The sequence below is a fragment of the Balaenoptera physalus genome (genome assembly GCF_965194825.1).
Source record: "Balaenoptera physalus genome assembly, chromosome: 2".
NCBI classification, from domain to species: Eukaryota; Metazoa; Chordata; class Mammalia; order Artiodactyla; family Balaenopteridae; genus Balaenoptera; species Balaenoptera physalus.
Genome location: NC_138883.1, coordinates 91,390,949 through 91,415,556, shown reverse-complemented (window position 1 = coordinate 91,415,556; position 24,608 = coordinate 91,390,949). Strand labels below are relative to the sequence as shown.

Sequence of the window (24,608 nt, the reverse complement as noted above, 5' to 3'; positions counted from 1 at the left end):
GCAGTGGTTGAGAATCTGCCTGCTAATGCAGGGGACACGGGTTCGAGCCCTGGCCTGGGAAGATCCCACATGCCGCGGAGCTAGGCCCGTGAGCCACAATTACTGAGCCTGCGCGTCTGGAGCCTGTGCTCCGCAACAAGAGAGGCCGCGATAGTGAGAGGCCCGCACACCGCGATGAAGAGTGGCCCCCGCTCACCACAACTAGAGGAAGCCCTCCCACAGAAACGAAGACCCAACACAGTCAAACATAAATAAATAAATAAATAAATAAATAATTAAAAAAAAAAAAAGGAACAGAAGGTAAGAAGGAGGGAGAGGTCAATCAATAATAGCTAATAATGTGAGTTTAGTTCAGGTTTGAGATTCTCATGGAAATCACGAAGCTTCTTTCCTTCCCCAGCAGCTAACTATACTCCAAACCTCCAACCATTGTCCTGGACACCTCATGAAACAGCACCCACTGAGGACACAAATAGAAACCAAGAAGAGTAGGTAATACCACACAGATGGCTCTAGACCAGCCATTACCAAAACACCTGAAAAGGATCTCTGTTCATGCCATCGTTTCCTTTAACATCCTTCTGAAATCCCATATCCTCCAGAAAGTCCTCTGGTCCTCCCACTGAAGAACTGAGATAGACAATTCAACCATTACCAAAAATTATCCTTCTCAACAATCTACACCTACACACTTTGAAGTGATCCAGGGACGGGCAGCTGTAAAGTTCTGCACAGCTCTGTGTGTAGCACTATGTGATGACCTGCCTTTGTCTTGTCCATCCTAAACCATGAGTTCCTAGGAGGCCAGGGCACAGACTCTGGGTTGCCTGCTTATATCTTCCTCCCCCGTTTTTTTTCCTTTCTTTCTTTCTTCCATACTAACAGAACCCTCAATGTATCTAGCTTAAAAACTACCATTTCCCAGCTTCCCTTGAAGCCAGGAGGCCAATGAAATGTAAGAGAATGTCATTGGGTAGGACTTCAAGAAAACTACTTAAAACGGGCCAACTCAGCGAGGGGGCGCACCGGTTTTGTCCTTACCCTTCCTTCTTCCTGCTTCCTGGAAAACGGACATGATGGGGGCTGCTCCCACGGCCATATTGCAATGAGTGAGTCTGAGGATGGAAGCCATGTGTTAAAGATGGACAAACAGGGACTTCCCTGGTGGCACAGTGGTTAAGAATCCGCCTGCCAATGCAGGGCACACGGGTTCAATCCCTGGTCCAGGAAGGTCCCACATGCCGCACAGCAACTAAGCCCGTGCGCCACAGCTACTGAGCCTGCGTTCTAGAGCCTGCAAGCCACAAGTACTGAAGCCCGCGCGCCTAGAGCCCGTGCTCCACAACAAGAGAAGCCACCACGATGAGTAGGCCCAGCTCGCCACAACTAGGGAAAGCCCGTTGTGCAGCAACGAAGACCCAACGCAGCCAAAAATAAAAATAAAAATAAAAAAATAAAAAAAAAAAAAGATGGACAAACAAAGATGGAAGGAGCCTGGGTTACTAATGACTATAGAACCACTATGTAGCCTTGGTCTACCTACTTATGGATTTTTTTCACATGAGCAAAAAAGTAAATCTCTGTTTTGTTTAAACTCCAGTTATTTGAGCCTTTGTGATAACTTAATCCAAAGTGATACAGAGGCCTTTTAACCTGTGCTTTGCAGATGGCAGCTGAGGACTCAGGGCTCCTCTGTGGCTCCCTTCCTACTGAATGAGAGCTCTGTGAAAAGGTCCAGGACTAGAATCAGTTCAGTAGTTCCTACATAGATTTTCCTACATACGAGCAAAGGTAACATTTTAATCCCTATCACCCAAAAGCAGAGCCTTTACGGTAACACCTTAAATGGAAGTCTCATCCTTGACAACTTTAAATGTCCTGAACGTGGCTGAGAATACAGAAGTAAATGCCCAAAGCGATTTTTTAAAGTTAACACTTTAAAACGTATGCTTTACATACACTTTAAAGCTTATGCTTGTGTTTTTCTCTTAGGAAAGCACCTCAGTCCTTCACTCAGAACCTATTTACTCTTTTTTTTGAATATGTGGAAATTTATTTATTCAACTTTTTATTTAGCCAATATTAATTGAGCTCCTATTTCACAGCAGAAAATAAAAAAGCTAAAATTGAGCATAATTATACCAACCAGAAATGGTCATTATTGACATGTTGGTATACTTTAATTCTATTCCTTTGGGCAATGTATATATAAAAAATATACTTTAATGTCATTTTTAAAGTAACTTTCTATCCTGAGTTTTCCACTTAGCATTATCTCATAAATGCAATTATATAATAATTTCATAATTATACCATAATTTCAATTTAGCATTATAATATAACCTTTGTCTCAAATTATCAAAAAAAACTTCAAAAATATGATTTTTAATGACTTCACAGTAGCTGTATTTGTCAGCTATTGCCTCATTAATGTTGTTAACAAGCCACTCCAAAACATAGTGGCTTACAACAAACAACATTTAAATCTTATAATTACAGATCTGTGGATAGGTTGGGGTGGCTATCCTCCAAGCTGGGAAATGGCTGGACAGAGCTGCAGGTTTTGAAATTAGATTTGAATCTGCTCCATGGTCCCTACAGTCTCAGAGCCCATTTACTCTTGATTTAGATACAGTCATAAAAGGTGGCCCTCTTGGGAGCTCAGAAACCCACATTGAAGTTTTGGGTTCCCCTGGAGGCAGGCTCACTGCCAAAAGCAAAGAGTGATAGGTGACTGAGTAAAGAAATCTGAAAAATTGTAAAAAATAGACATATAAACTTAAAAAGCTCAGCCATCTGGGGACTTGGAGTTCAGGACAACTAACCCACCACACTCATTAGCTTCTGAGGCCCTGGGTCCCAGCATAGCACCACGATTATTAGAATGAAGACTCCATTTCCACCAGAAAAATAGTGAGGTTACATTCCAATCTGTGTCCACTCACTGATATAGACCCAAGAAAGTTGAAAACACACGTCTACACAAAAATTCATACATGGGCTTCCCTGGTGGCGCAGCGGTTGAGAGTCTGCCTGCCAATGCAGGGGACGCGGGTTCGATCCCTGGTCTGGGAAGATCCCATATGCCACAGAGCAACTAGGCCCGTGAGCCACAATTACTGAGCCTGCGCGTCTGGAGCCTGTGCTCCTCAACAAGAGAGGCCGCGACAGTGAGAGGCCCGCGCACCGCGATGAAGAGTGGCCCCCGCTTGCCACAACTAGAGAAAGCCCTCGCACAGAAACGAAGACCCAACACGGCCATAAATAAATAAATAATTAATTAAAAAAAAAATTTATACATGAATGCTCATCGCAGCATTAGTCATAAAAACCAAAAAGTGGAAAGAGCCCAAATGTCTGTCAACTAATGAATGGATCAACAAAATGTGGTATATCCATACAATGGAATATATTCAGGCATAAAAAAGGAATGAAGTACTGATACAAGCTACAACATGGATGAACCTTAAAGATATTATGCTAAGTGAAAGAAGCCAGACACAAAGGGCCACATGTTATATGGTGCCATTTATATGAAATTTCCAGAACAGGCAAATTACATAGAGACAGAAAGTAGACCAGCGGCTACCAGCGGCTGGAAGATGTGATGGAGAGTGACTCCTAATGGGTACGTGGATTCTTTCTGGAGTGATAAGAATGTTCTAAGACCAGATAGTGGTTATGGTTGCATAGTTCTGAGAATATACGAAAAAACCATTGAATTGTACACTTAAAGAGTAAATTTTACGGTATGTGAATTACATCTCAATAAAACTGTTATAAAAAAATAAAACTTAGATCTAGAGAAAAAAGTCTGGCATTTCCCTCTCAAGAATTTTTTTTCAATCAGCTATCAAGCATCTCTGAAGAGAAAAAAAGCATATAATCTTCATTAGACTGAGGTATCCATATAAAATATTTTCAGTTCTAGAAGACTGACTTCTAAAGGGAGAAACTTCAGTTATCTGAAAAGTTCAATGATTTCCTGGTGATGCCAACTAAATGAGCCTTGACTTATCAGGATTCCTACCAGTGGTGCTGACAGCGTCTGTGGGCACCTCATTCAGAAAAACAGCCCCACTCTTAGCTCACTTAGACAGTTGGGTGATGACTCACAGAGTTTCTGCCCTCTCATTTTTCAGGGTTGCTCAGTGTGCGTAGGAAGCATTAGCTCACTAGCAGGTGAGCAACCTCAAAACCTTTCTGGAAGTCAGCGGGGTATAAATCAGAAATAAATATATCACCCGTGAGTATGCACATTACTCTTCCTGGAGGCCTCCAGGATCAATACTCACTGCTTGCCAGGACCCAGGGGCCTCCCACAGCAATGTTCACGTCCCACCTCATCCTTCCGCTTCCTTCTCCTCTCCCTTTCCTCTCCTCCTCCTCTTCCTCCTTCTCTTCATAGCTGATAGCCTAGTTAGCAAATCCGATTCTTACATTTTCTGAAGGGAGATTTGCAAATTCACCACACACCCCAGGCCAGAATCTCTTTCGCTTGTGTCACGTTGGGGTTTGCTGCATGGCCCTCTCCCCTCTTTTTTGCCCTCTCTCTGTGCAGGACATTCTGAATATTCCCTCCACAAAGCATTCCTATCACTGGGCCAGGCACAGTGATGCGGCACTTGAAGTCTTAGCCTTTTATTTTCACAGAACTTTGCAACCTATTACTGTTTGTCAGAAAAGATAAAGAATTTAAGATCTGGTGTTGAAGAAGGGTTTCTTTGTTTTTGAGTGAACAGCTTAGAGCTACTCCAGATGGGTTGACATATTTTTGAAACTCATCTCTGTATGTGAAGGGATTGAGAAGAGATACTTGAAATAACTCAGACAGGTCCGGAGAGTCCAGCATTATGCAGCCAGGCATGTGTGAGCTCGCATGAACTGTCTACCCGTGATGTGCATCATGGGGAGTTGGAGATAGGGGTGGATGTACAGTTAGAGCTACTCTGAAAGTTTTAAGCATTTATTTCAAACTTTCAGTACTTCCAAGACATTTTATTTTCAAATCAAAAACTTTTTCCAAGTATCTTTTCATTTAGCCTGAATAGCATCTTTAACACCCTTTCAGAGAACCAAAAGAAAACCAGCATAAAAATACTTGAGCCTCTGGTCCAGGGTTCTCCTCCATCTCACCCCACAGGTTCTGTTCCTGGCTGAAGTACCAGGCCTCGCGGCAGTCCCCAGCAAAGCCACTCAGGTCAGTGGCCAGGAGGGAGAGGATCCTGCCTGCCCAGGGATATCGCCCCCAAGTCCACACCTTCTCTCATCAGTTCAAAGGTAATCACATAGGACCAGTTTTGACTTCTAGAAGCTAAGTTGGAGCTGAATGATGAAAGAGAAGCCAAGAGCCTAAAATGAGATCATCCTTTCTAGCCCTAAATAAGTTAGTCTGTATACTAGAATGAACCAATTGCCAGCCAAAAAAGGCACACCTGAGGGCTTCCCTGGTGGTGCAGTGGTTGAGAATCTGCCTGCCAATGCAGGGGACACGGGTTCGAGCCCTGGTCTCGGAGGATCTCACATGCCGCGGAGCAACTGGGCCCGTGAGCCACAACTACTGAGCCTGCGCGTCTGGAGCCTGTGCTCCGCAGCAACAGAGGCCGCGATAGTGAGAGGCCCGCGCACCGCGATGAAGAGTGGCCCCCACTTGCCGCAACTAGAGAAAGCCCTCGCACAGAAACGAAGACCCAACACAGGCAAAAATAAATAAATTAATAAAAATTTTTTTTTAAAAAGGCACACCTGAATTTATTTAATTCTGGTGTTATTCTCTAATAGAAATACATCAGACAAAAACCACAGGTTTTGCTTTCCAAAACAACACACAGGCTCACATCGACAGACATGCTCCCACACACCGGGGTGAGTTGTTGCAAGGTGGCTAATCTTAGTTAAGTCTCTCTCACTTTCCTTGGGGAAATGGTCTGTCTTGATGGATCTCAGCATCCCCAGCTACAGAATAAATGGAAGAGCATGTCCCTATGCTGAGGACCAGGATCCCCTTGGGTCTCCCAAGGGAACACCTCCCAGGGAACTGGGCTTAGGCAAGTAGCTATGCAGCTGAGGAGAGCAGCTGAGGGACAGAAGACAGCAAGCCGAACAGGGCAGGAAAGGAGAGGTCTCCCTCTCAGGGCCAGGAATTGTCTCTCAATAGAGGAATGACCAGAAGCATGGCCCCTCCTCTGGGACACTACATTGCCACTGAGGATGAGCACGTACTGACACAGGAGGGAGCCCCGATCTACCAGTCAGAGACAAAAAAAAAGCATGATGCAGAACAGGGTGCCCGGTATAATCTCCATCTGTGTCAACAAGTATGTGTGGACACAGTATGTCTGTGTGTATACATAAATATGCAATGCTTAGGGGAAAAGTCTGAGAGAATACAAAACAAACTTAAGAGTGGCAATTACCCTACAGAAGGGGTGTTCACCTTTAACCTTCTGCATTGAATTTTTCCCAAAATGAGTATGCTTTACCTTTGACATTGCACAAAATACAATAAAGAACAAAATTAGATTAAACGAAAAGAACTCAGAATAGTTAGTCCTCATAGCTCTTTTTTCCTTATTATAGTCCTGACTTTTCCATTTTTAAAAAATACGGATGAGAGAACAACCTCATTTACCACAATCTGGGAAGCCTTTGCATCCCTACAAGCACCAGGCAAAGAAGAGTTAAAATATATCCATTTTGTTGAGTATGACAAACAGCTATGTAAAGCCAGATTGGTTTTTGGTAGAGCATATTTCTAATACTTAATGTTGTTGCACCTGAGAAAGATAACGTATTTTTTTCCAAGTGACAAACAAAAGCTACTGAGAATAAATTACATCTGCCCTTGTAACAAACTTATTCTATTTGTTTAATGTTTACAAAATTACATGGAGATGCAAAGGGCACCCTATAAGACGCAGAATGTTATTAAGAGAAAAAAAAAAGAGGGCCTTTTTAGTCTCAAGCTGGTAAAAATGTTGATAACAGTGAGGGGAACTCAAACCCCAAGTGTTTTCTGGTTTTCTTTATAAAGGGAAAGGCTTAGGGCCATAGATGAGTTTCTAAATTTAAACTTCCATCCCCAGAGATACCCTTACAGTTGCTGATTCAGTTTCATCTCTTAAAAACAGGGTCTTGAATGGGATTCTGCATGAGTAGTCAGGATATCTGCTGTATTCCTAGCTGTGGTTTTTATTTCCTAGTTTGCCTTCAGACACTCTCTGTACATCTTTTTCCCTGAACAGAAACCGTTTGGAGACTAAGTACAACAGAATTCATTAAATGCTGTTTGCTCTTCAAGGGCAAGATGTTGTTGTCAAGTTTAGTAGGAAAAAAAGTAGAATGGACAACATGCTCACTGATTACAACCATGCAACAAAGCGTTTCTATGTGATGACAAAAATTGGAAATGCATTGTGAGACATATCAACAAACCAAGTTGCTGTACTGTTAACACACAATACTACAATAAAACTCTGCTAACTGGTTGCCACTTAACTAACTTGCTGCAGCCAGCAGGTGGAATGTCCACATCTTCTGCTGCCACCATTTGAATTGTGGACTGACCAAGAACCCCGTTGTATTTGTGCCATCCCTGCATATGGAAGTTGTAATTGCTATTGAAATCACATCATCTAAGTAGATATTAAAAAAATGATAAAATATGATTTTTTAAGGTTATAATTTATCTGAAAATTAAGTCAAAAGCTTTAGAAAGACTTTATGAAGACAAGATGCTTTTAAAAATAACGTTGGGCTTCCCCGGTGGCACAGTAGTTAAGAATCCACCTGCCAATGCAGGCGACGTGGGTTTGAGCCCTGTTCCGGGAAGATCCCACATGCCGCGGAGCAACTAAGCCCATGTGCTACAACTACTGAAGCCCGCACGCCTAGAGCCCGTGATCCACAACAAGAGAAGCCACCGCAATGAGAAGCCCGCGCACCGCAACAAAGGGTAGCCCCTGCTCACCACAACTAGAGAAAGCCCGCACGCAGCAACAAAGACCCAACACAGCCAAAATAAAAATAAATTAATTAATTTTAAAAAGATAATAATAATGTTAAATTAGATGTGGATAAGACAACTCTAAAAGATTTTTTAAATAAAACTGATTCTGCACTCAGACTGATCTGAAGATGTCTCTGAGAACTCACCTCACTTTAAAAAAACTGAAAGGAGGAATGTAGATGAGGAACTATATAACTTCTATGAGTAGAATTTATGCAAGAACAATGAAAAGGGATATTAATCGTTGTATGTATAAAACTGAGAGAAAAGGCCTTGACTCTACAACACAAAAGCACATTTATATAATTTTTTTTTAACATCTTTATTGGAGTATAATTGCTTTACAATGGTGTGCTCGTTTCTGCTTTATAACAAAGTGAATCAGTTATACATATACATATGTTCCCGTATCTCTTCCCTCTTGCGTCTCCCTCCCTCCCATCCTCCCTATCCCACCCCTCTAAGTGGTCACAAAGCACCAAGCTGATCTCCCTGTGCTAAGTGGCTGCTTCCCACTAGCTATCTATTTTACGTTTGGTAGTGTATATATATATGTCCATGCCACTCTCTCACTTTGTCACATCTTACCCTTCCCCCTCCCCATATCCTCAAGTCCATTCTCTAGTAGGTCTGTGTCTTTATTCCTGTCTTGCCACTAGGTTGTATATAATTTTAACTTGAGTCAAAAGTATACATGAAACATTTCATCAGAGAAGGGGCCTTCTACTATATAACATTAAGAAACCCTCCATTCTTTACCACTCTCAAAAATCACCTAAACTCTCTCTGCCTTACTGGGACAATTGTCAGATAGGATGCCCAATTGCTTGGCTTGACTCACATAGCGCACACCAGGCTTGATGCTCTCCCCAACTCTGCCCACCTGCAGGACACCTCCCTCTCATCTAGATAACTCTCAGCAACTTCAAGCTTCACGTGTCAGCAACTGAACCTCTTACCTTCCCTCTCAACTCTGCTTCTCCTCCTGTCATCCTCCGTGTCTTTTACCGGCATGTCCTCCCATCCCACCCCAAGCCTTTTACCTCAAAACCTCAGGCAGGTTGGATTGGAATCTGCCCTCCTTCTCTGCCCTCTTCAAATTTTTCTTCCACAATGTCTCTACCAGTGTTTCTTTATTTCACTCCCTCTATCAAGACCCTAATATAGACACTTCTCACCTTGATTATTGCTGTAATAAACTTTGAAAGGGCTTCCCCACCTCCAGTCACTCCCTTCTCTAGCACAAATGAATCCTCCCTCATGCCTCTGCTTCAACCTCTAAACTCCTTAGCCTGATATTTAAGGCCTGCTTAAATAATAATAATCTGGCTCAAATCTCAGTTTACTATCTACTGGTTTTTCCCAAGCAGCCTCTACTCTAGCCAACCTGAAATCAGTACTCTTTCTTATATATAACCTATATTTCCTTATCTACATCCCCTCATCTGGAGTAACCTTTTTAAAAATAGTCCCTGTGGGGCTTCCCTGGTGGCACAGTGGTTGAGAGTCTGCCTGCCAATGCAGGGGACACGGGTTCGAGCCCTGGTCTGGGAAGATCCCACATGCCGCGAAGCAACTGGGTCCGTGAGCCACAACTACTGAGCCTGCGCGTCTGGAGCCTGTGCTCCGCAACAAGAGAGGCTGCGACAGTGAGAGGCCCGCGCACCGCGATGAAGAGTGGCCCCCGCTCGCCACAACTAGAGAAAGCCCTTGCACAGAAACGAAGACCCAACACAGCCAAAAATAATAAATAAATTAATTAATTAATTTTTAAAAACTGATGCTGAGGTACATCAGGATGTTTAAGCTTGCCTCAGAAATTCAGAAAATAAAAAATAGTCCCTGTGGTTAGACTTCTATCCAACCTTAGGGACCATCTCAAATGCCATCTCCCCTGGGAGCCTTCCCTGACCACCCAGCTAGAAGTTGTCTCTGCCTCTAAGAGTTCAGTACACTGATGTATCTGACTATTTTCTGTAGGTGTATATCATTTCCCACCTTATATTATGATTATTCATCTCCTAGTTTCAACTGAAAGCTACAACAGTAGAGTTTCGCAAAGTGTGTCTCATAAAACGGTTCCGTCAGAAGCTGATCATTGAGTCTGAAAATGCTGCCTACTGTAGTCTCCACCTTAGAAACTGCAGTGGAGGTGGAGAAAAATGGATGTGCATGAGAAGCGTCCTAAAGGTGGAGTTGACCGGACTTGATCATTGCAGGCTGTGTGGAGTATGACAGAGTGAGTTCTGACTTGGACAAGTGGGAGATGCCACTCACTGAGATGGCAAGGGGAGAGAGTGGGAGGGTGGGGCATCCAACGCTGTGCTTGGTTTGCAACAGTTGAATCTGAATACCTTAGTGGAGAGGGGGAGTAAGAAGATGAAAGGACAGACCATGGCTCTTTCTCAGTTCTCATCTTCCTTGAATCCTCCATGGGCTTGACACTCTTTCATTCAACCTCTCTCTCCCCGAAACTCTCTCCTCCTTCTCCCTAGATGACCCTGTCCTCTCTCCATCCTGCTCTGCATGCTGCTAGTTCTGTCATCAAGGCCTGTTCTTCCTCCCCCTCCACAGAATACTTCAATGTGGCATCCCCAAAACCCTCTTCTACCCCCTGCTCTACACTCTCCCTTTGGTAGCCTTGTCCATTCCCTGGGCCTTGATGCCAACAGCAACAAAAATAATTTCTCCTTAGTCCTAACCGTTCTATTTTCTTCTGGAGAGTTCCACCTGGATGCTTTGAGGTCACCTTGAAAGCAGCACATGTGAAATGGAATTCACCCCTGACACCCAAACCCTTCCGGCCTCCGCCCTTCCTCACCAAGTGGGTCTCACATCTTTTCTTGTTTCTATTGGCACTGCCTTTGTTCCCAGCCTGCTTCTCACCTGGGCTTCCTTTCTTCAGCCTCCCTCCTTTTGGGTCCTCTCTGAGCACTGCAGCCCATATAATCTTTCTAAAACATACCTCCGAGTTTGTCATTCCCCCATTCAAAAGACTTTCAATGGTTTCCTGTTGGAAAACCCAACTTTTCAGATACTATACAAATTTGTTATAGCACCAGCCCATGCTCTGATCTCCAGCATATACCTAACGCACTGTCTAACCGGATCCAAGTACTCTCTATTCTCCAAACACATCCTCCACTTTCCTGCCTTCACCCCTGTCATGTTCTTTGCCTATAATGCTCTTCCTCCATCTCTGCCTATGGAAACTCCACCCATTTCTCAAGACTCAGTTACGATGCCTTGTCCTTCATGAAACCTTCTATGATCACCTCAAAGGAGTCCCCTTTCCTCCCTGCACTCCCACACATTTTACTCGTGTCACTTTGGTGTCATCTATTATGCCCTGCCTTATATTACAGGAACTTGTGTGGACACCTTTGCTCTTCTTTCATACTGTAACCTCCTCATGCAAGGTTACATCTTATTCACAAAAGGTAGTGAAAAGAGCCCTGACTTGGGAGTCGGGAGACCTGAATTGTAGCCCTTGCTCGACCGCTCATGAGCCCTGTGACCTTGGATCACTTAACTCACTATGAAACAGAACTTTGTAGTCAATGAATCAGTCTGAATCCTGAGTCCAGGGTTAAAAGAGCCCTGCTGTAGCACAGGGAGATCAGCTCGGTGCTTTGTGTCCACCTAGTGGGGTGGGATAAGGAGGGTGGGAGGGAGATGCAAGAGGGAGGAGATATGAGGATGTATGTGTATGTATAGCTGATTCACTTTGTTATAAAGCAGAAACCAACACACCATTGTAAAGCAATTATACGCCAATAAAGATGTAAAAAAAAAAAAAAAGAGCCATACTGAGAACAGAGGACAGGGAGGGACAATGTCTTTCAAGGACCTGGAGTTGGCACTAGGTAAAAAAAAAAAAGAATTATACATTCACCATATCCCAGTGAATGATTCATATAAATTATTCTCTGATGACACTGAGGGGAAAAATCTAATTTCTGGGGTTACACTTACAGCATACAGACTTTTTGCTCAAGTTGCTTGCTTTCTGGCACTTCCTTCCCTCTAACTAGAGGAAGTTTCCAATCCAAGACAGGCTCGGTTCTTAAAATCTACTTGTAAGTTAGCTGTTAAAACCCTGAAGGCATTTCCCTACAGAAATGAAGGTACAAGTAATGGTAGGATACCCTGGTTAGGATACCAACTTAGCCTATAAATGCCATTTAGCCCAGAGCACACCTGAGTTAAGGTCGAATCTGCTGCCAATGTGGACATACCTGATGTACAGCTGAGTCATAACAACGTAGGCCCCCCCACCTCCCACTCTCATTCCCACCATCTGAGATCCTGATATGGAAGCCAGAGGAGTATTGCTTGGGTGGAGGTAAGAGAGTGAACTGTAATTTTAGAGACTCTGTGGATTTAAGAGAGGGTAAAGGAGAAAGCCTGAGGAAATCAGAACTACGTTAGGTTAGATTTTTACAAGTTCAATGCTGAAGCAGGTGTTGATTCTTTTAGTCACAATTACCTCCTAATGCACAGCCCAGGTTTACGTGCTTCATCCCTCTGACTCAGGGTTTCTCAGCCTCAGTGCTGTTGACAGGTCGGGCCTGAGAATTCTGCGTTGGGGGGGATCTCCCGTGCACTGTAGTGTGTTTAGCCCCCATCCCTGGCCTCTAGTCTCTAAAGACCAGTAGCGCCTCCTCCCCCTCCCCCGTTATGACCACTAAAAATGTCTCCAGGTGTTGCCAAATGTCCCCTGAGTGGCAAAATCATCCCTGGCTGAGAACTACCGTACTAACTGGACTCAGCAGAGGTTCCCAAATTTTCTGTGCATCAGAAAATCTGTGCATAGGAAGCTTGTTTAACATGCAGGTTTCAGGGCCCCAGCCTCAGAGATTCAGATCCAGCAAGTTCAGAATGGGGACAGGGGGGCAGAGAATCTGCACTTTTAGCAAGTATTTTTGACTGATCTAGTTGGCTCCTGGCAAATTTTGGGAAATACTACAATGAAGATGCGATGAAGTTATAAATATTTTCCAAAAGCAAATGCTTTTCCCTCTGCTGCACTGAGGGAAGAGGAATGCTGACTAGTAAAGGAATACTAGGCAACTTTAGAGAAGAGGGCAGGCCTGCCCTGGTGAGCACCGTAGGAAAGGCTTAGGGATGAAAGTTCCATGGGGGTGGCACTGCTGGCTGGGAGAAAAGATGCCAAAGGGAGATGGTAAAACGCCAAAATCAAAGTTAGTCTATTTCAGATTTCTTTTGCCCAGAGGCACACCTAGACCTCTGAAAGTTCATTCTCCTCCCTCCACCTGGGACTTACCACGTGACAAGCTCTGCGCTAAGCTTTGTACGTATACACCTTCATCTAATCCTCTCCCTAGCCAGATGAGAAAACTTTATCAACCTTTAACATTCTTTCTCTGGGAAAATTCTTTGTAACAAAGAACTGATATACAAACCAACTTTGCCTGACACATCTTTACAAAATAGGGACAGCCTGTACTAGTCCTGGAGCTCCACCACTCTTGAAAACTCTGCAGCTTTGTTAGGAGGGGAAGAGGATCTCTGAGTTGAGAAAGCCAGATCCCGGTCTCCTGGGTCTCACCCATTCCCAGTACTCTGTCCCATGCCCTGCATAAAAGAAAGAAGCCCTGCTATTTTGCCCACGAAGAAGCCATTCTCAGCTTCTCTCCCAGGTATTCTGAATTGGAAAATGAAAGATAACGTTACAGGTGGGTATGCAAACTCAGCCACCTTCGGGGGGCAGACAGGTGATGTAAGTGAGTGAAACTGGGTGGGACCGTGGCTCAGGCCCCAGCTCTGGTCATCTGTTGACAATGTGGTCAGCCTGGTGCTGCCAGCTCTTCTAAGAAGCCAGAAATCCAGAGTTTTATGTGGAATGTCTTCGTTTTTAAATGTTGGCACTAATCCAGAGAAAATTTTTTTTTTCTAATTTGGCCAAACAAAATATATCGCTAAGCTGTTGGTTTATGACCTCTGTGTTCCAGATTCTTTTCTGGGTAGGCACTGCCTGTACTCTGCATTCTTTTCCCTCTCTCCCTCCCTCTCTCAATCCCATGAACCTCCCACGGGCAACAAGATTTCCAATTCCTCCCAAGAACTGCCTTCGGCCTCATTTTCCTTCAGAATCCTTGGCTGCCAGTGTCTAACCCTGACAAATGGGAGCAGCTCCTTCAACTTCATTCCATCCTTCCTTAGCCTTAAATGTCTGCCCTCTCCTCCCTGCCCTTGTGCTCTGTCCTCCCACAATCACACCCCTTTGGTTGCTGGTTGCTTCTGGATTTCCCATGAACTTGCTTTAGCCATCTGTCATCCCTCTTCTTCAGGGGCATAAATGGGAAGGCGATGGGTGGTTGATATTGGTGGGCCTCTAAGCATTACAGACCCCTAACCTGCACCCTGGCCAGGCTCCAGGGAAGTACAAGGCCTCTGGAGGGGAACGGCTGGAGGGGGAGCTGGAGAGGCTGGATTCTCAGAAGGGGCTCCCAGAATGAGTAAAGATCCTAGTGGACAAGGGGAGGTCTAGATGCAGGAGTGCTCCTGCCTTTAGGGGACCTTCGATAAACAACGAACTGAAGCTCAGAGACCTTTCCCCCATTTAGGGGTGCAAAATAAGCCCCACTGATTCATTACGTGATCCTGAGATTGGGGGACAAACAGTGATCAAAATTGAAAGTATTGTCAAACAAACAAGAGAGGGCTGGGTGTTGGATTTCATGTGATTTTAAGTACATATATATTTTAATGACATCCCTTGTACACCCGAGCTAATGGTTGCAAATTTATACCTCTTTATCACCATTGCTATGCTATCAATAAATTTTCATATGATGCTCCCAACAAATGTTTTCAAAAATCCAGCTCCTTGAGGCCTCTTGACTTTTCCAAATACCCCTTCACAAAACTCTCCTGTTTCAGATGCAATCTTTTCACGTAGCAGCTATTTGCATGCAGCATTGAGGCCTGCATCTTTTGGTCACCATGACCTTAATACTTCATTGCAAATCTAACCAGACCTCCCTGAGATCCAAAGCTTGTATCTCTTAGGAGAGGATAAGAGACCCCAGCTACCTCATACTCCTGCTCTGGGGAAGAAACTGTGAAATGGCCTTGCCCTGTGAGCTGTGTGTGTCATTTAGATCACTCTCCTCATGATGGGACTGTCACATTGGGAAACAGGGTTGGTTCAATCCAACCCATGTGATGACATGGTATTGGCTTTAAAGTAATATGAAAGTGGAAGTGAGAGGAAAAGCCACATTAGGGAAATGACCCCAAAGGGTTTCAGAATATGAATGAAACGGGGCCAGTCCATGCATGTTGTACAAGTCCTGGTCCAACGTGGACACGTTGCCACCCACAGGGACCTCCATAAACAAAAGGGTAAAACTGGCAAAGCCACTGCACTTTGGCCTCCTTGCCACTCTTCCTTGTTCTCTTTTTCCTTCTCACTGCTTTATAAAAACAGCTTTCCTATTAGAAAAAAGTTTTTATTCTGGTGTTTAAAAAAACACATACACTCAACATTTCAATCAAGTAGACATGTTTGACATAGCACATTTGCTCTGGGGAGTGAGGGAAGGTGAAGCAAGATAGGGGCAGAAAATAGAGTGTTGGACATACACACTGCAATATATAAAAGAGATAACCAACAAGGACTTACTGTATAGCACAGAGAACTATACTCAATATTTTGTAATAACCTATAAGGGAAAAGAATTTGAAAAAGAATATATATATCAGTTATATATATATATACACACACACACATATATATGTATGTATGACTGAATCACTGTGCTGTACACCTTAAACTAACACGACATTATAAATCAAATATACTTCAATAGAAAAAAAAAAAGAGTGTTGTAGACAGAACTGGGAGCTCTTGTCTGGGCTCCACCACTAAGTTGCTGTGTGGCTTGGGGCAAGTCACTTCACATCTCTGAGCCTCTGTCCTCAACTGCAAAATGAAGGTTTTGGACCTGGTGATCTCTGAAACTCTGTATTCCAATTAATGTTCTAGTGGTCAGGGGTGGTCAAGGACTGGTCAGATCAAGGGATGTGTGAGAGTTTAAAGAGAATAGCAACAACAGGTCAAATCTACCAGGATTTTCCTAAGTTCTAGAAGAATCTACTTCTTCATCTACTTCAAGAAAGAAACAGGAAGGAAATATAATACCCTCCATGCCAAATTGTCAGTTTTAGCTGGAATTATTTCCTCCCACCCGTATTACGTATCTTTTAACCACCAATAACTTTGAAAAAAGGGAAATTAGCAGAGGCAGAAAGCACCTCCATTAGCTGTGGGCACCTGATCCACACCACCAAGGTCTGCCTTTATTTTGCATAAACCATGGGACAGTCTCTTCAAGGGTTTCCCAGGGTTAGAAATCTTCCTCTTTCAAGGTTAGAGTTACCAGACTGTCTATGTGTGTGGCAGGGCCTTTTTCTCTTATCACTTTAGTCCAGAGAGAACAGAGAAGGGTTAGCTCCTGCTGCTCCTACAGACCTCAGATTGGACACCAAGCCCCAGCAGGACCCGGCCAGCTAGACCACGTGAGCTAGGCCACGGTCCCAGAGTGCCGGCCACCAGCATTCACCCTGGCCTTCCCCCTGGACCTGTCCGTCCTCCGCTCCTCCCTGGAATCCCACACTTGGATGCTGTTCCATGTGACTCCTATCTCACCATCTCTCTTAAAATTTTGACCACCTGCATCCATGCCAGTGCAATGTTTCTGCTTTACTGGTGAAGCCAGCTCAGTGTCAGTAAGAGAGTGCTAAGGACATTCCATCTCTTCTCTATTAAGACAAAGATGTGAAAAGTTATTTCCTTCAGAAAAGAGATCCTAATAGAAGGAGATTTCAGACCAGTGGGAAAGGAGACCTGGGGTCTCAGGATCTTAGGCAGCATGCTATTCAAACTCTTGTTTTAAATATGAGAAAATGAGGAGGTGAAATGACTCACCCCAGGTCACACAGCTGGCTAGTGTCAGAGCCATTACTTTAACCCAGATCTCATAATTCCTAGACCAGTGCTCTCCTGCAGAAAAGACACTTGGGGCAGACAGAACATTGTAGTACCGTCGACCACATCTAGTATAGACAATAGACTGTAGACAATACTAGTCTACAGCTTCAGGATGGTGAGACTATACCGTGAGATTTACAAAGGAAGTAAAAAAGATCATATTTGCACACAAAGCTGATGAGCCCAATACCCAAGAAAGTCTCTGTGGACAAACACATTGCAGTAAATGTTCTTGGGGACTGTTAAGGGTTGAATTGCATTGCTCGAAAGGATAAGGTGAAGTCTTAACCCCCAGAACCTATGAATGTGGCCTTATTTGAAAGTTGAGCCTTTGCAGATATAATCAAGTTAAGATGAAGTCATAATGGAGTAGTGTGAGCCCTAATCTAATGACCAGTGTCCTTGGACACACAGGAGAGAAAGCCATGTGAAGATGAAGGCGGAGACTGGAGCCATGCATCTATAAGCCAAGGAATGCCAAGGATTGCTAGCAGCCCCCAGAAGCTAGAAGAGGCAATGAAGGATCCTCTCTGAGAGCCTTCAGAGAGATCATGGTCCTCCCGATAGCTTGATTTCAGACTTCTAGCCTCCAGAACTGAGAGAGAATAAATGCCTCTGGTTATAAGTCACTCAGTTTGTGATGCTTGTTACAACAGCCCTAGGACACTAATACCGTCTGGGGAAACGGTTGGGCTGGGTGAGGCTGAAGTGAGGAGACTGAAATCATGCAAATGAATGCAAGCGGACAAATTCTATGGGTTGGTCCTATAATAAAGCTCTCCTGCCCAGCGTGGTCCTTCATCTGTGCTACTCTATTTACGAACCTGCAGGACTGCCTGACTTGCTCAGAGGTAAGGGGAGAGGGTGGGAAGAAGACAAGCACTGGAGTGAGACAAACCTGGATTTGAATTCTCAGCCTGCTACTTATGTAAGGTGTAAAGTGTAGGGTAGACGAAAAACTCTTGGGGTCTTTGTGCCCTCACCTGGAGAAAACAGCCTTCCTCAGAGGGTTATTGTGAGAACTACCGTGCTTACCTGTGGCAGTTCTATCCAGGTTAGTTTCTTTGCCTCTACTTTATTTAGTCTTTGAATTAATCTGTAGGCAATCTATGGACTGGATGTGGGAAAGGAAACTAACATTTAAATACCTCCCATGTGGAGAAAGGAGCCTTAGTGCCTTTAAATGCTGGTGATGGTACATTATGTATGAAAGTGGTTAAGAGAGTAAATCCTACGACTTCTCATCACAAGGAAAAAGTATTTCTTTCTTTTTCTTTTATTTTGTATCTATGTGAGGTGATGGATGGTCACTAAACTTACTGTGGTGATCATTTCATGATGTATGTAAGTCAGATCATGACACTGTACACCTTAAACTTATACAGTGCTGTATGTCAATTATATCTCAATAAAACTGGAAGAAGAAGAAAAATGCTGGTGATGGGGGCACATTAAAGGCCATACAGACCAGTCCTCTCATTTTAGACACGCGAGCACTGGTCATGTTGTATATTTTCCACGCTCACCATGCACAGACCACGTTGGGCACCTGGGAGACCTCCACATGAATGTTTGTTGCTAGATGAAGTGACTTGGGAAGACCTCATAAAGAAATGAAACTTAATCTTATGGTGGGAACAAATGTCACCATTTGGCCACATTTAACAGACTTCACCCACCTCACTACTTTGCCCAGACCCAGTCTGGCTGTCCATTTCTAACTTGGTATCTCTCAAAGAATGGTTTGCTAGCCCACCTTCCTTGAGAGACCTTCAGGGGGTTCAAGTTCTGAGCTTAAAAGAAAGTTACTCAAAAATAGGTGCTCAGGATTCATCAAGTATTCTCAGCTGTAAAATCAATTCTACATCATAAGACCTAAAGAAGAGTCCTTTTTAAAAGGATATTTAATCCAAAGTCAACTCTTAACTTAGAGTAGATGGCAAATTAAGTCCCTAATGTGAAGATAAAAGATGCAAGACAAACTTAAAAGTAGCTCTAACTATGCCATTTTTACACAGGAAGAATACAGTATCCTCCATCTCTACCCAATAACTGCCTTTCTTACTTCCCCTGCTTTATTGCTCCCTAGCACTTATTACATGTGACATATTATATTTACTTGTTTATTCAATCATGGCTCAACTTCCCTCACTGGAATGTAAGTTCCATGAGGGCTTAGTCCTGGTCTCTAAATTCACTGATGTATGCCCAAGGCCTTGGAACAGTTCCTGTCACATAATTGGTTCACAGTACATATTTTTTCAATAGATGAGAGAATGAATAAAATAAATTTGGGCAAAGAGAGGAGCAGTCACATGATGTGGATAAGAGAGTAGAATATGTGGCTGCCTTTTGCCTGAAAGAGTTGCCCCTATGTCCACTAGCCATCAAGAATATCTCTATCACCTCATACCAGTCAGAATGGCCATCATCAAAAAATCTACAAACAATAAATGCTGGAGAGGGTGTGGAGAAAAGGGAACCCTCTTGCACTGTTGGTGGGAATGTAAACTGGTACAGCCACTATGGAGAACAGTATTGAAGTTCCTAAAAAATTTTAAAATAGAACTACTATACGATCTAGAAACGTCACTTCTGGGTATTTATCCAAAGAATTCAAAACACTAACTCAAAAAGATATATGCACCGTGATGTTCATCACAGCATTGTTTATATTAGCCAAGATATGGAAGCAACCTCAGTGCCCATCAACGGATGAGTGGATAAAGAAGATGTGGCATATATATATATATACATACACACACACACACACACACACACACACACACACACACACACACACGAATATTAGCCATAAAAAAGAATGAAATCTTGGGGCTTCCCTAGTGGCGCAGTGGTTGAGAGTCCGCCTGCCAAAGCAGGGGACACGGGTTTGAGCCCTGGTCTGGGAAGATCCCACATGCCGCGGAGCGACTAAGCCCGTGCGCCACAACTACTGAGCCTGCGCGTCTGGAGCCTGTGCTCCGCAACAAGAGAGGCCGCGATAGTGAGAGGCCCGTGCACCGCGATGAAGAGTGGCCCCCACTTGCTGCAACTAGAGAAAGCCCTCGCACAGCAACAAAGACCCAACACAGCCATAAATAAATAAATAAAAAATTAAAAAAAAAAAAAAGAATGAAATCTTGCCATTTGCAACAATGTGGATGGACCTTAAGAGTATTATGCTAAGTGAAATAAGTCAGACAGAGAAGGCAAATACCATATGATTTCATTCATATGTGGAATATAAAAAACAAACAAACAAAAATAAACAAAGCAACACATGTAGATACAGAGAACAGAGTACAGGTTATCGGGGGGGGGCAGGCGGCGAAATGGGTAAAGGGGTCAACTGTATGGTGATGGATGGAAACTAAACTTTTGGTGGTGAGCACATTGTAGTGTACACAGAAGTAGAAATATAATGTTGTACACACGAAACATATAATGTTATAAACAAGTGTTACCTTTATAAACTAAATTTTTTAAAAAAAGAATGTCTCTCTCGCTTCTCTGCTCTGCTTCCATCATCACCAAGAAACCTTTGATTTAAATCTTTCTATGTGCATTTTCCTACAGATGGGATCACAATTTTGGTTTACTTGGCACAATATTTTTCACTGTAAATTAATAGGTTGGCATTTCGTCTTTTAAAATTGGTTCACATCACACCTAAAAGAATTCTGAGAAGGATCTCAACCAGGATGAAAACCTGTGGTGAAAAGAGCAAAGACTGGCACACGGGGCAATTGGGTTCTAGTGCTAACTCTCCTTTTGACTCACCTATGTGGCCTTAAAAAAAAAATCACTTCTCTGGCCTTCAGTTTCCTCACAGAGGCACTGAACTTGATAACTTCTGAGTTCCTTCCATCTTTCAAAGTAGGGTTTTATAAAAATTAATAAAGTAGGCTTTTCCATGTATTTTGACTTCCTAAAAGAGGTGTTAACTGGTGTCACGTCACTGTCTATTGGCAACATAGTATGATTCACGTGGATCACGGGGTCAGCACTTTTCCTGGGGTCAGTCATCATTGCCAGGAAAACACAGTCAGCATCCTCGTTAAACATCTAAAATGCCAGTGGCGACACTCCCTAAGGAAAATGGAGATCACACAGCAACTCTTTCACATTTAAAATTGTACAGGTGTGTGGGTGTGGGGAGGTGGAAGGAAGTACAAGAGGGAAGGAAAGGCAAGGCAGACGGTAGAGGATGTCCAGGTGATGGGAAGGCAGGTGCCAAGTATGGGTTTAGAGAGTCACATTTTTCCATTAGAGCCTGGCAGATGCCTAAGCTTGACCAATGAGAACTGCCCACCAACTTTTAGTAGATACATGTAACTATTTCCATTTTGAGCTGTGTCACTGTGAGGGAGGGCAAGAGCTCAGTGTCTCATAAATTTATCTTCCTTGGAGATTTTTGTTATCAATTCACCTAGGCTGCCCTAGCCTGCTCTCACTGTAACCCTTCCAGTGTTCATTATTTGGCCTTCTTTGAGATCTTAACTGCCTGTGTGTGATACAGTTATTGGGCTCTCTCTCAAATGTCTACTTTCAGATCAGACTTCTCACCTGAGTGCTGGTCTTATACGACTGCTACCCACAAATTAGTACCACTTAGATATCATCACTTTAAACATAACATGTCGAAAGCAAACTTAGCATGACCCCCTTCCCTACTCATTCTGTTTCTATCACTGACATCACCAATCCCATTCTGAGGCTTACATCTGAAGTTATTTTTCATTCCTCACAACTCCTTTATCAATAATCATCCACAACCTCTATAAATAGCAATAACACACTCAGAAATCTACCCACTGCTTAATAAATGGTCACCATTCTGTTATGTGTATTATGATCTGAAGTGATCTGCTCAGTCACCCAAGACTGTTGAGGCTTCTCACAGAGGCTCTTACATTCATCTCCTTTCTCTCATCTTCACATTAATCCATGTTCCCATCCCCTGGTGCCTAAACTCCCAGAGTATCTTTCTTATCGGCCTCCAAATCTCTAATTTTTCCCTGCTTCAGTCCATCTAAAATAAATTCACAGACTGATCTTTTTGAAACCACTTTCATCAAGTTATAGTTGGCCTACAAACCTATGATGGTTTCTGTTTATGAATCAGAGTGTTTACAAACTCCTCATACGGCATTAAGAGCTTTGGTCAGCTGCTCCCTCCTCCCTAAGCTACCCGAGATCTGTATTTGTCTTTATTCGACTCAAATTTGTTTGAGCATCAACTATGTGCCAGCCATACTCTCTATCACCCACTACCCTCCAGCATCCCCTCTCTTCTCCAGCTAAGCCCAGTGTGGTGCTCCCCTGCAGCCACCACAGTGATACCTGCCATTTGGACTTTGCTCATATTCTTGCCCTGCCAGGAGTCTCCCCCTTTCTGTCAATAAAAATCTGATAGCTCTTCCAAGATGCACCTTCTCCTGAAGGTTTCCCATATGAATGAATCCCAGACCACAACAACCTTTCCCTTTTTCTGAATTCCCTCAGCATTCTCACACCAGATATCTATTGCTAAATATTGTCCTCTTATTATTTCACATGCATTTGTTGGTCTCCCCGATTGAAACGTGAGCTCTAGAAGGGCAGAGGTCAAATCTTCTATTCTCCTTTTACTCAGATCTGGAATGGAAAAGGGCAGATGCAAGGTCAGTAAAGACCTTGATTTTGCACATAGCTCATGGGCAAGGACCAGTGGGCACAGCGTAGGCAATAAAGACAAAAAATGTGCACCGAAGACCTAAGACTAGCTCCTAGCACAAGGCTAGAAGCTCAGCCATGTTCTGAGAAGTGTTTGTTAAATGCTGAATTAGATTTTCAGAAATAATACAAGTCCCTTACACACCATGTATTCCTCTAGCACAAAAATCTCTACTGAAACACAATGGCCAGTAAAATTTATGGGGTCTCAATCACTAATTAGATTTGAAATTCTTGAGTCTTCTTGGCCAGAATGATCAGTCCAATGGGGACATCTCAGCTGTCTCCATGAGAAGTTGCCCCTACACCTGGCAACTACCTATGAGTTAGCACCAGTTCATGCCCCTGAGCCAAAAGTTGTGTGACTCCAATACAGGCCAGATATCTGTAGGGAAACCTATAAGCTCAGCCTCCCTCCTCCCCTCCCTCCAGCTACACAATGTCTTATCCAAACCTAGAACCCAGCCAGGTGATGTGCAGCCCCTTTCAGAAAGCAGAGAAGGTGCCCCTTGTAGAAGGAGTGCAGAGAGGAAAACGGACTTACCCTCACATAGTAGTTCATGCCCATCCCCAACAGGTGCTGCAGAAAGTGCTTGTCCTGCCTGCTCCCGGGGGTTGGCTCCCCAGGGCCGGGAAGGGGGCAGGCATCAGGAGTTAAAGAGGTCGCCCTGTGCCCCAGGGCGTCCCGCTGAGGCGGAGGTGCTGGCACGGCCCTATTCAGACTGGTTTCAGGGGAAGCAGGGCTGCTGGGAGCCGGGTCTTGGCTTTCCTGGAGCTTGAGTCGAGGTACCTCTTTGGTACCCAAGCAAAAGTTTTTCAGACTCAGCAAGGTGGCTGGGTTGGCCAGCTTTACGCTGGCCATGCGAGGGATCAAGGTGCACAGTGGGGTGGGGCTCTCCTGGGACGCCAAGGTGGCATCTTCAGCCGGCAGGTGAGGTGCCAGGGCGGGGTAGGGAGGTTGCGGCGAGCCCTTGTTCCCCGCCGAGCCTCCGGGGCTGCCTTCGTCCAACGACGTGATGGACTCGTTCCGAAAGCGGCTATACTTGGCCCTGTGCAGCATCCCGGGGTGCCTGAAGAGTCCTACATACAGCACGAGTCCTGCCAGGCTGTCCGGACCGCGTTCTCGCATAGCCTTGGCAGTGCTGAGGCAGGATCCTGTTGCATAAATCGCCTCGTCGTCTGCTACATAAACAGTGCGGAAAGCAAACGCTTCAACGCCCCGTGCAACTTGGCGGCAGTCACCTCTCCAACTCCGTTCTCGCCCTCGCCCGCCTCGGCTCCGCGTCCTCGAGGGTAACAGCCCAGGGCAAAACGCCTTCCCAGCTGATTTCGGTCCCTCCCCGGCCCAGCGGCGGCACCCGCTGTTCTCGCCTTGGATTCCTTGCTGGGAAAGCCTGGACCCAGCCTCGCGGCGGCGGCGGCAACCGCTCACGGCCAACTCTTAGGCAGGGAACGGGGCCGCGCGCCCGGCCAGCCGGTCCCGCCGCATCGCTGGCGGTGCGGGAGCCTTGCAGAAATATTTAACGCCCCCTACCCCCCAGCCTCCCCTTCTGCACACAGGAACTTTCAAACCTGCTCCCTCCGGTTCCCACAGGGCGGGGCAATGTCTGGCTCATTAACCCTTTACTTGTTCCAGTGATTGCTCATTTTTAATAAAAGGAGAAAAGAAAATGTATATGTGGGCCAAAGGCCCTTGTGCCTGGGTTCGTTTCTTCTGATGGCCGCCCTCTCTTGGAAGATCTTGTCATGCATCCCTTCTGGGCCACAAGCCAGGAGTGCTAGTGACAGGCGCTGCTCCGCATTATTTCAGGGACTTGTGATCCCTCCGTGTTCCTCAGGTCCCCTCCCAGCCTGCCCACCCTG

At 44.5% G+C, this 24,608-nt stretch overlaps 1 protein-coding gene across 4 annotated transcripts in view; it reads right to left on the bottom strand.

Moving 5' to 3' along the window:
* Positions 1-24,171, bottom strand: part of SHC4 (SHC adaptor protein 4) — a 143,506-nt gene extending 119,335 nt beyond the window's left edge. For 2 of the 4 annotated variants that reach the window (XM_082453005.1, XM_082453006.1), the window contains exon 1: positions 23,290-24,171. In XM_082453005.1, coding sequence (XP_082309131.1) covers positions 23,290-23,874 — 585 coding nt within the window. In that variant the 5' untranslated portion in view covers positions 23,875-24,171. The remainder of the gene's footprint in view (positions 1-23,289) is intronic. The other 2 variants (XM_082453003.1, XM_082453004.1) reach the window with 2 other exon arrangements.
* Positions 24,172-24,608: the final 437 nt, after the last annotated feature.